The sequence below is a fragment of the Electrona antarctica genome (assembly GCF_951216825.1).
Source record: "Electrona antarctica genome assembly, chromosome: 17".
Lineage (NCBI taxonomy): Eukaryota > Metazoa > Chordata > Actinopteri > Myctophiformes > Myctophidae > Electrona > Electrona antarctica.
In genome coordinates this window covers 30,936,663-30,949,044 of record NC_136798.1, presented here as the reverse complement: position 1 = coordinate 30,949,044, position 12,382 = coordinate 30,936,663, and the positions used below count along the sequence as shown (strand labels likewise).

The window sequence follows — 12,382 nt, the reverse complement described above, 5'->3', positions numbered from 1 at the left end:
CTCAAGGACACTTCGACACTAACTCTGGGGGAGCCCGGGTTCGAACTGGCGACCTTGCGGTTTCCATCCGGAAACTCTACCCCTGAACCACCGCCGCCAAGTTGCAGTCACAAGCTGATCTGATGTCATGTCGTTTACATATATTAGGAACAGTAAATCCCTAGTATGCTTCCTTGTGGAACGCCACAGCTCACTGGGAGGGGAGGGGACAGTGTTCCGTTCACCTCGACCATCTCCCCTCCTATAGGGAAATGTGTTAAGTGCAACAACCTTTTAGGGCACATACTCTAATATATGCCATTTAAAAATACATATCATAAATGCATTTTTAAAATGAATGTATGACTTCTAAAAATCATTAATTACGAGGCCTTATTCTGAAGTCCTTATATTTGCTAGCTCACAACCCGGAAGTAAGCTGGAAACCTTATATTTGCTGCCTTGACGGGGCCCGCAGGCGCACACACAACTGTTTTGTTCCGTCTATGCACGGACGTCACTTCCTTATTTGGTTACTTTAGTCGGCAAGGGGGAGGAGTCACCCGTTGTTTTACTCTCGCAAATCTTTATTGAAAACGGTGAAGACATGCGTACGGTACACACACGCACGCACACACGCACGCACGCACGCACACACACACACACACACACACACACACACACGAATAAAAAATAATGCGCTTGTTTTAATTAATTGTAATACTTTCTAAATATTGGACAGAAAAGGACAGTTCTTGCAGCTTTCTTAATGTTTTTAATTTAAATAGGAAATTGTTCTCAAACACTCACATGCACTGATTGCACTCACACACACAAAACGACGGTTTCGAATGACTTGAGACATTTTGATTTATGTATATTGGAATAATGCATTAATTATAATTATGATGATGATCATCATCATACTAGAATAATTAATTAATTAAGTATGCTTCACGTCATACTAGAATAATCGGTAGCACTTTATTGCGACTGAAAGTCGCATTTACTATATGGAATCGTGCATTTACCGTCACTGTGTTGTTTGGTTGGTTGGTTGGTCAACCAGGCCGGCAAGCCCCCATATATGGTGCCCAGGTCTCGTGACATCACGTGACATCATCAGGGATGGAGATCCCTGATGTCATAGTAAATGCGAACTGCTGTCGCAGTTATGCTCATATATGGAGATCCCTGATGTCATCAATAGTGGCCAGCAACTCTACATCTGACCTCAAACCCTTAGATCTCCATAGGCTATATGGATATATGTCAGAACCTGTTCTGACATTCCATATGTTGATCCTTCCCCATCCATCCTTTCTCTTCAATGTCTCCCTTTTGACTTACCTGTCCATTCAAACGCTAGACGGGCCTGTCCCAAAGTTATTAGTGCAGCTGCGCCCGGCAGCTGGCAAAAACTAGAGTTCTCAACAGGCCCACCTGTCCATTCAAACTCTAGACGGGCCTGCCCCAAAGTTATTAGTGCAGCCTAATAAAAATAAAAAACTTGGCCTAACTGCCCTACCTGGGCCCTCATCAAACCCTGTACATCGGCTATTTTTGAGGGGCGCTAGCCCCTCTTATATATATGGCTTTAATGTTTGTTTTTCCACGATGTTTGTTTAAGAAAACGCCATAGACAATAAAAATAAATCTAATGTTTGTTTTGAGGACTTTACATTAGCACCCGTTGCTTAAACAAACATTATGTTGTAATTGATGTTGTAAGATGATAAGAGCGCCCCTCACTTCACACGGGTGTGATTTTTAAATAGCCAAAGGGCTGAAGTGGTTAATGTGGTATGTTTTGTAATAAAAATCCAAATATACAAAGTAACTATAGTAATTAAAGTTTTCAAATAATTGTAAAAAGTATATTTGCCTCTGAGATGTTATGTAGTGAAGTAGAAGTAAAAGTACAGAAAAATGGAAATACTAAAGTAAAATCGCCTCTACATTATACTAAGTACAGTACTTGAGTGAATGTATACAGCCTATAAGTTCTCCTCACAAGGAACACATTTGGTATGGTATGGGGACCTATGACCTGTGCTGTGACCCTTAGATCTCCCACCATTTTTGAATTATATGAAAAACAGTTCAAATCGATCTACACCTGGGATTTGTGTGCAATTTGCTTGAAACTTTCTACACACAAACTTTGGTTTTTAAATGAAAACAATTATGCTTTTATGAGCCAATGAATATTGCAGTTTTATGACATTATTTCCTCTGCCCCTAATAATACATACATGCAGAGTAGAGAAGAAATAGAGAAGAAAATCATGCCAAATTGTGCTGAAACCAGTCTTACTCCAATTGGCCAAAGGGGGACGCTATCGTTTGAAAATGAAAACTTTGAACAGGCATAACTCGTGCCTCATTTGGTCAAAAGCCATGGATCTCGTTTACACGTGTCTTGACTCATGCGGAACACATCTGTCACTTTGAACAGTATGGTTCGCCCTCATATTGAGCAGCCATTTTGAGCAGTTTTATGTAAAACGTTCTACACACAATCTATGGACCATTATCTGAAATCCCAATTGAAGAGAAGTTATCGTACATAATGTGCCTGTTATGTGCGATAACAGGCACATTGAACAGGCATAAGTCATGCCTTGTTTGGCCAAAAGCCGCATGGAACTTGTTTACACATGTTACTTGAATCATGCAGAACACATATGTCACTTTTTACATGAAGATACAGCTGCAACTGCAAGCAGCAATAAGAGGGGCCAAGGAATGCAGCAATAAAAAAAAAGATATGCAATACGCACAATAAGCAGGCGCACTTCCAGGGCTGAGGGGGGGGGGGGGGGTATAGGGGGCTGTCGCTCGGCTGCTCGACCTATTCAAAGGGCCACCCTTCCTGGGTACCAGATGGGACGAGTAACACCCTCCTAGCTTTTTTGAGGGCTTTTTGGGTTAAGGTTAGGTTAAACATAGTTTTACTGAGGTCAGGGTTAGGGTTAAAGTTATAGGTTTAGGTATACAGGTAGTTTTACTGAGTTTAGGTTAGGTCAGCTATTTAAAATGTTCATTTGTTAATTGTATGGTCTCACAACTTAATTGTGTTCTATGGCTTATTGTGCGTATTGCATCGTTTCTTTTCCTTATTGCTTGGCCCCTGTTATCACCGCTCACAACTACCAGTAAACTGGGTTAGGGTTACGGTTAGGGTTAACTGTCTGTCTGTGTCCCACATGGAGATCTCTGTATCTGCCTGTGTCTGAAGAGGGCAAACTGACTGACTGTGAAAAGTGGACTGGTTAAGAAATCAATTGTCAGGTGTGGGGTTGCCATGGCAATCAATTGGCTGAGGCAGAGGCTGGAAATTGCACAGGAGGGATTTAGGCTGATTAGGCCCACTGGCAGAGCCTGACCAGAGCCTTTTGTGGTGGTTCTGGAGAACCGTTGGTCCGACCGACTCGATACCGGGCACTGCACTCCCTGCGGGGGTGTGGAACGCGTGTGTCGATTGTGAAGTCGGTGGGGCAAACGGTTCTTGAGTTACGTGCATTACAACCGTACACACGCAGACAGACACACACACACATGCAGACACACAGAGACGTGGCGCATTAATTGTAGGATTATTATTATTATTATTATTATTATTATTATTATTATTATTATTATTATTATTATTATTATTATTATTATTATTATTATTATTATTAAAAGGTTACAGTCCAACACATAGCTAAAATGATTCTGAAATATGGCTCTGGAAAAGTGCCAAAAGTGCCATTTCATTAACAATCTGTAATTCACACATCCAATCAATAGAGGGAGCCTTTGTATTACAAATATATACCTCACACCGTCACACCTGCAAAAAGGCTTTCATTTTAGGATTCTAAAATAACTAATTAACTAACTAATGAATTAGGTAATATGTGATGTATATATTTTTTTACTTACATTTTTTTCACTATATTTTTACTAATTAAACACTATCCATATAGACCCATTGTTTGAAGGTTGCAGGTGATTGGTTAATTGCCCCTGCACAATGAAGATATTTCAGGTTCAAGTTCAATCCCTTCTGGATAGGAACTAATGTCTTAAAATAGAAACTATAGAGTTTCTATAGTTCTTGAAGTCGTTTCTTAAATTCTGTGACATAACATAATAATTTAAGCTCGCATTTTCAGTGAAGATGAGGAGAGGCTGCAGGGAAAACAATTAGCCCTGATTATCAGAACCAGACTATCTGGACCCATGCAGGGCCAAGAAGTGGATGAAAGAGTGGACCAAGTAAGGGGCCACGGCCACCAAAGTATATTAGGGATTATTATTAAGAAGTCATTAACCATCCATATACCGGGGTAGTGCCAGTGGGGTTAACATTCGGCGAAAATAGCCGATCTGCAAGCTTAGGTGCTATTTTAGAATAGGTGAAGATAGCGCAAAACAAGAGGATGTGCATGTATATTGGCCATATAGGCTACTCATGTTTTATAGGCCTATATACAAGAATTGTGAAAGGAGAAAGGACAGCTGATTAATATTTGTAATTAAATTCCTAAAATATTATTTTAGACCTAAATAAGGCTATAGCCTATATAGCTATTTAGTTTATTTCTAAAGTCATGCCGTTTAAAGTTCTTTGGTAGCCTACATAATTGTTCTCTGTAATAAAAATGCAAAAGCGAGCTCACATCAGGCAACAGGCCTGCTCGGGGGGAACGGACGACGACATTTTAAAAGGATGCCTTGATCAAATGCAAATAGGGCCTGCTGGCTACAACAAGTCAGGGCGTTTAATCATGAACAAATAAAATGTTATGCCAACTTGCCAAGTGAAATTATATTTTTTATAGCGGTAGGCATGCGTAGGTTATAGTGTTGAATATATTATAAGAAAAGAGGAGGCTTTGGACACCAGCACAGGCAGAATTATTATACAAGGTAAAACCAATTTGGACGCATCGCATGAATGCACCGAATCAGTTTTCTGAATGGATATAGCCAGGCTACTTTTGCAGATTTAAACTATTCAAAACGGCAAAGAGTGGTCCGAGTGGTGAGTCGTTACCTTCAAATTTTGAAATGAAATGAGTTTTGAGTGAAACTACTTCAAATTGTTAATGCAACAGACAAGCCTATATTGTTCACCAATCACAACGGCCCTCAAACCGCTCTCAAAGGGCACCTACGGATGGCTGCAATTCGAAACTGGCCCCCGTAAAATCTGAACCCCCCCCCACCGCCCCCCCCCCCCCTTTCCCCTCACTGTATATGTTTCTTTTCCCTTTTTACCTCCATTATGATGAATTCCTGTACTCTTTGTCTATATAGAAGTGTCTATTTGTACGTCTCTTAATGTTTTGATGAATTGAACATGGTGGACCCTGCATGTTGTAAACAAGTGTAATGCTTAATTGGGTCGTCCACTCACAGTTAACAGCCTTTGTATTGAGTTTGTGCTTGAAATGTTCTGTAATTCTGCAAACTGTTAATACAATTTTCAATCAATCAATCAAAAACCCTCACCCCACCACCCGTCCACCCGGCCCGCTTGTTTGACAAATCGCCGTCGTCAGCAACCTCTATAATGGCCCTGGCCCCTGGGACAGGTTAGTAGACTATTAGACTATAATGTAGGCTCCGCTGTAGCGACACCGCGGTACGGCGATGTTTAAATTATATTTAATATATATGCCACATCATGGCATGCATGATGCATGCAGCCGGTTTCTTCGAAGTTCTGACATCAATCCATGATGGAGAAGAAGAAGGAGAAGAAGGGTGGAGAGAGGACTCAGAGTCAGATGAGACCCATGCGAACAAACAGACTTTAGCTCATCCAAACGCCACTGACGTAAAACAGAGGACGCCTCAAATTAAAATCCATCGTCTCGTATTGCCTCCAAGCTCCAGGATGGACATTCATTCAGTCTCCATGGCGAGGAGCATTTCAGTCCGTGCAAAGGCGTCGTCGCTTGGACTTTAATCTACCGTCTAATGCAGAGTGTGAATGTTTCTCCGGCACTGCTGGCAAAGCGGAGCCAATGGGCAAGTAACCGTATAGTAACCTTATAGATGTGCGTAATTTAACCGCAAGATATACTGGAAAGAAATATAGCCTCCTTTGCACTGCGGTATGGCTATACAGAGCTTTAACGGGGCGTTACGCAGCAGGCGTGGTTGGTTACAGGCTGATATGTTCCATATCGCATTTTACGCATTAAAATCCACTAATGCCTAAATTGTTTGCATGCCATGTGTTGCACTGAAAAAAGCGGATTTACAAGCTCACAATGCTTTGCAGAATCGCAGAACGCATTGAGCTCGTAGGCCTATACGTCTGCATGCTGTTATTTTATTATACAAAAATACAACCAAGCCTGTTAGCCTATATATTTTTTATGTTTATGCATGTCTGCCTGCAATTATAGTATGCAGGTGCTTTGGTCGGGTGAACAAAATAGCCTATAGTTAAAAGATTCGTTGTAAAAGGGCTACTTATTAGGCCTACATTTTCTGGTTATCACAATACCAAATTAATATTTCGACGTGTGGAGACTGTTGTATTGTGTTGTGTTGTGTTGTGACATATACCATTAACCACGCCGCGGTCCTCCTGGCTGCAGATCAGACCTATGGAGAGGTGAACCAGCTCGGCGGTGTGTTCGTGAACGGCCGGCCTCTCCCCAACGCCATCCGGATCCGGATCGTGGAGCTGGCCCAGCTCGGCATCCGACCATGCGACATCAGCCGGCAGCTGCGCGTCTCTCACGGCTGCGTGAGCAAGATCCTGGCGCGCTACAACGAGACCGGCTCCATCCTGCCCGGCGCCATCGGCGGCAGCAAGCCGCGCGTCACCACGCCCAACGTGGTGAAGAGCATCCGGGATTACAAGCACGGCGACCCCGGGATATTCGCGTGGGAGATCCGCGACAAACTGCTGACGGACAGCGTGTGCGACAAATACAACGTCCCGTCGGTCAGCTCCATAAGCCGCATTCTGAGGAACAAGATCGGGAGTCTTTCCCAGCCCGGTCAGTATGAGAACGGCGGCAAGCAGACTCATCCTCCGCAGATGCCCTATAACCACCACATGTACCCGTATTCCTACCCGGGGGCCATGTCGCCCACGGGGGGTAAGATCGGTGGCAGCCCCGGTGGTGGGCCAGTTGCGCCGGGACACGTCGGCCTCTCCCGGGCCTGTTGGCCCTCGGTGCACACCGTCAGTAACATCCTCGGTATCCGCGCGTTCATGCAGGACCCTGCAGGTTGGTGTATATGCATTCGTTATATTTGTATAACAAAATAGATGCTTTTTCTACATGTTTGTTCTTTGCTTGATTGGTTTTAAGTTGAATTCCTATTCCCACTCATTTCATGTTACATGTTGCCAAAATACTTGAACTTGGAAGGTTTATATGCAATTCGTTTTCCTGAGCTGTAGGCTGTGTAGCAGCCTAGCCTACAAGTTCAAAACATATAAGAGATGTATGAAATAAATCGTTATTTGCCGTGGTTAGGTGGTCTATAAAATAGAGCACAGAAACGTGAATCAAAACTTATTTGACGTTCAATTAACAAGCAAATGATATATAGCCATGGAGTTTGGAGACTGACTGCAAAGGATTTGAACTGTTTCGTTATAATAATCATAATAATATAGTGATGATAATAATGAGATAAATTGTTATAACAATTGTATAATAATATAACAATACCAATTATTATTATTATTATTATTATTATTATTATTATTATTATATTCCCGTGGTCCTTGAGAAATAAAGCTTTTTATGATTAACCATTATTACTTGACTATGGAAGACAACGTTTTTTTTGTTATCTTTCTTTATCTATACGTCTAATGTTCAGAATCAGATAACACAAAGGCCAGAGACACAGCTTTATGCAACATTATTTTAACTTGGCCGACCATATAGAATTTGGATTCTCATTTCTCACGATTATATATATCTAAAAACGACTAAAAGCAATAGGCTTATACATTAACATTGCATGCATTCACAAGATAGCGGGATACAATAATATAACAGCTTCCATAAGAATATATGACACATTTAGAATACATTCACACAGTGTTTACTATTTAGTATAGTAATGTTTAAAAAGGTATGCCGTTGAGATTCGCTCATCCGATAATGCCGACATATAGCCTATATATTATGTTATGTCGGCATTATGAGGCGGATGAGCGAACACACCTTAATATTGACTAGACACTATAAACTTCAGGTATATGGGATTTTGTTCGATGCCTAACGTTTTGCATACGTGTTGTTAACCTAGAATCTCCCCCGTAAATTCTTAAATAAAAACATCTGTTTAACATAAAACGCACTGCAGGCTGGCTGAGTCTGAGGAATTTTCAACCTCAAATGCAGTCAAGTGGACCCAATGGGTCTAACAATAGAAGCGCCATAGTTTTAATTTCTATAGCTAAACATATAGCATATACACTTCAGTGTAATTTTCAGTGAACATTAAATTCACATCTAACCATTTTCATTTTGATATGACTACATGGCATGCAATGCAGTCTCTGAGAGAAGTTGAAATCATGTTTTGTTATAGCCTAAATATTATGGTATTAAAAGCCACATTTTCACCATTAAAATGCCCTACATATTTTCCCCAAGCAGCCGTAGCTGGAGCCGAGGGATACTCTCCCAAAATGGAGGAGTGGGCCAACGTTAACCGAGCACCGTTTCCTACCAGTGTGAATGGAACGGACAAATCATCCACAGAAGACATAAAGTACTCCCAGGTAGGTAGGCTACAGTTTCAGTTGAGGCATCGAAGGAGCCAGTGAAGAGTGGAATGTTTGTTGCACAATGAGTCAATTAATGACAGCCTGAATAACAACTTCACCACAAGCCTATTTCCTTTCCTTTAATTTCAACAAAGAGGCGTTATTTTTATGAAATAAATAAAGGGCTTAAGTGGTTAAGATTTTATGTATATGTTCCATAAGTGACAATAGGCCTATTTATAAAACCCAGAGGCAGAATTAACCTGCCCTTGACTTTTATAATACATGCTTAAAAAATGTCTTGATGCTACATGCATTTTTGCTTTATCGGCTAATTTAGTTACTTTTTGTGACACACTTGTATGATGACAAAGTATACAAAATGCAAAGGTAATTTCCAGCTGTGGTGAGTCAGGTCCACTGGTCCAGGTAGGAATATAAGGAGGAAAGAAATAAATGTCTCAATGGATGGAGGGATGAAAATGAAAGACAAATTAATGTCAAGGTGAGATTAAAGAGAAAGAGAAAAAATAAAATAAATAAAAATGAGCAATAGCTCTAGAGTGTTTGTTAACCCTAGAACACGAAACCTTAATTTTGTCACACCATCACTTATATTTTATCCGATATAATATATTCCATAAAATAATTTCTCATCAAAATATATTAGGCCTACAACAATAGATGACAATTTGAGCTATACTTCTCTTCACCAAAAAAAAGAAAAACAGATATCAGGAGGCAAGATCGATGAACAATATAGGTATTAAATTATTCCTAAAAAAAATATTGAGCTTTGGAGTTTTTTCTTTCTTTTTTTTTTTTTACCCTTTATCAGAAACCCTGGGTGAAATTCAATTGCCTGTAGGAAAAAAATCAATAAACAGGGATGAAGGCAAGGAAACAAACCTATACCTTAATTCTTGTCACTGAGCATCATGAAGGTATAGGCTATACTGAAAGACCCTGCACCACCTCAGACATCAGCATTGGCAACATTATGAAAATTACAAAAATATAATTGTCTGGGTGAAAATCACCCAGGTATAGTGTTTTATATAAAATCAATCAACCTTTATTTATATATACACATTTCACACAACCGAAATTGACCAAAGTGCTTCACAGGAGAAAATAAAACAAGGCAAATTACATCAAGCATTACATATACATTTAAAAAAACAACAAGGAACAATTTAACACACAGAAGACATAGACACCAAGAATACATAACCATTAAAATCAAATAACATTAAAAGCCAGAGAGAAAAGGTGAGTTTTGAGAAGGGACTTAAAATCGATTATTCCACAGCTTTAGTATAGTATATAAAGTATAACAGGTCTCATCGTCTCTCCTTAACCCTCCTTCAAAACCGTCATGAAAGAGCACCATGTCTGCGATTTGTAAATGGTCCTATAGAAAAGCCCTCTAAGCTTGTGCATGTTGATGTATATATTATTGACATTATTGTATGTCTTAATGAATTGAATACACATTGTGTTATCCTTTTTACAATCATTGTAAACTGTACACTGTATATATTATTGACAGTATTGTATGTCTTAATGAATTGAATACACATTGTGTTTTTTCCTTTTAACAATCATTGTAAACTGTACCGATTTGCAAACTGTTAAAGGGTACGACCACTTTTGTAGAGGTTTGGGTTGTGTGTAACTCCAAATGTGCACAATAATAAGAAATACAAAATAATTGCTCCAGTGATTAGAAATTGATAATTCAAAATATGCTCCTCATTGACTTACATTGTAGCCTACGCTGAAACAGCTCTCAAAGTCACTCTTTTAGTATGTAAACAAAAACAAATGTTGTTGATTCTGATAATAAAACTCATACTCTTACTTTTTTATACTACTTTTCTTTATAAAAACATTAACTTCCTGTTGATTTTGCCATTTTTATTAGGAAGAAAACACGGACTGCAAATAGTAAAATCAACATAGGAAGTTAATATTTTAAGAGCTGGAAGGCCACTATAGCCACTATATTCTGTTACTGAATAAGATGACTTTAAATTCATCGACCGTTCTTATGTGTCTCAGTCTTCATCTAATCTCAGCGGTTACGTCCCAGCGTGTGCCTACTCCTCGCCGAGCCAGTACGGGGTGTATGGGGCCTCGGCTGGGGCTTACTGGTCCTCCCCCCAGCCCCAGAACCAGGGGTTGAGCCACCACCCCAGTGCTGCTGCAGGAGACATCCTCGCACCCATGTCTTTTAAACATCCTGCTAGAGAAGGTACGTCTGGATTTATGCAGCAGCTTTTCCATTGTTTGTTTTTCTCTGTAACCACATGCAAAAAGTGTAAACTATATATAGCCGGTCATTTTGCCCATTTTGCTACAGGAGGATATTAGAGAAAAACGGTGTGAAATGCAGTGTTATAACAGCACACCCTCAATTTAGACAAAATAGAAGCATCTCCAGTTAAATAGTGTTTATTGTTAAAGATAAATAGATATTTAATGCATACAAATTCCTCATTGTCATATATCCAAATGTGCAAATACAATACACTCTCCAAAGTTAAATTACCCTGGATTTTATTGTGCAGGAAAGGTTGCTAATTCCTTACTCATACTTTCCAGTTTGTTAATTTATCTAATATAAAAGTCGCCTCAACACGCCTCAACACCAAGAGAGAAAATATAGGGGTTTGCAGTTTTACTTTTATAGCATAAAGAAGAAAAGGTCAATGTATTATTACAAATTCATTTGTTAAACTGGCACTGAGGATTTAGCAGTGTTTCCTAAAAAGAAGTTTAAAAGCACAAGGATTCACTGATGAGTGATGACAGAAGAATGAACCCGCATGTCATAATTATAATGATTACATATTTAAACACGTAAACCAGCATGTGTAACTTCAACGGAGATTAGCAAGGTGTAGTATATCATTATAGAATTGTCTCAAATCACACGCAAACTATGCACACATTTGCACACATTTGCACACATGTGCACTATGCACACAATTTTGAATATTGAATTGTTTCATGCCTGTGTGTGTGTGCGTGCGTGCGTGCGTGCGTGCGTGCGTGCGTGCGTGCGTGCGTGCGTGCACGATGAGGATGATTTTAACAATTGTATTGGCCTTTCTTGTCTTTGCCCACAGGCAGCATGAGAAAGCCCCCCAGTCCTTTAAACAAGCACCACCATCACCATCATCATCATCAGGACACTCTGAACGGTCTTCATCACCACACTGCCCTGTCTCTGTCCACTATAGCGTCCTGACCATGAGCCGAACATGTCTCTGTCCACTATAGCATCCTGACCATGAGCAGAACATGTCTCTGTCCACTATAGCATCCTGACCATGAGCAGAACATGTCTCTGTCCACTATAGCGTCCTGACCATGAGCAGAACATGTCTCTGTCCACTATAGCGTCCTGACCATGAGCAGAACATGTCTCTGTCCACTATAGCATCCTGGCCAGCAGAACATGTCTCTGTCCACTATATCATCCTGACCAGCAGAACATGTCTCTGTCCACTATATCATCCAGACCAGCAGAACATGTCTCTGTCCAATAGCGTCCTGACCATGAGCAGAACATGTCTCTGTCCACTATATCATCCTGACCAGCAGAACATGTCTCTGTCCACTATAGCATCCTGACCAGCAGAACAT

The 12,382-nt window shown here is 40.3% G+C and overlaps 1 protein-coding gene across 1 annotated transcript; it reads left to right on the top strand.

Annotated features, from left to right (window-relative positions):
• Window positions 1-5,714: 5,714 nt before the first annotated feature.
• LOC306941072 (paired box protein Pax-1-like) lies at window positions 5,715-12,010 on the top strand (the record flags this gene model as incomplete). Its single annotated transcript, XM_079526377.1, has 5 exons — window positions 5,715-5,757; window positions 6,585-7,226; window positions 8,619-8,743; window positions 10,793-10,985; window positions 11,863-12,010. 5 exons carry the CDS (start codon window positions 5,715-5,717, stop codon window positions 11,982-11,984), a joined length of 1,125 nt encoding a protein of 374 aa, XP_079382503.1. The 3' UTR covers window positions 11,985-12,010.
• Between the last annotated feature and the right edge of the window lie 372 nt (window positions 12,011-12,382).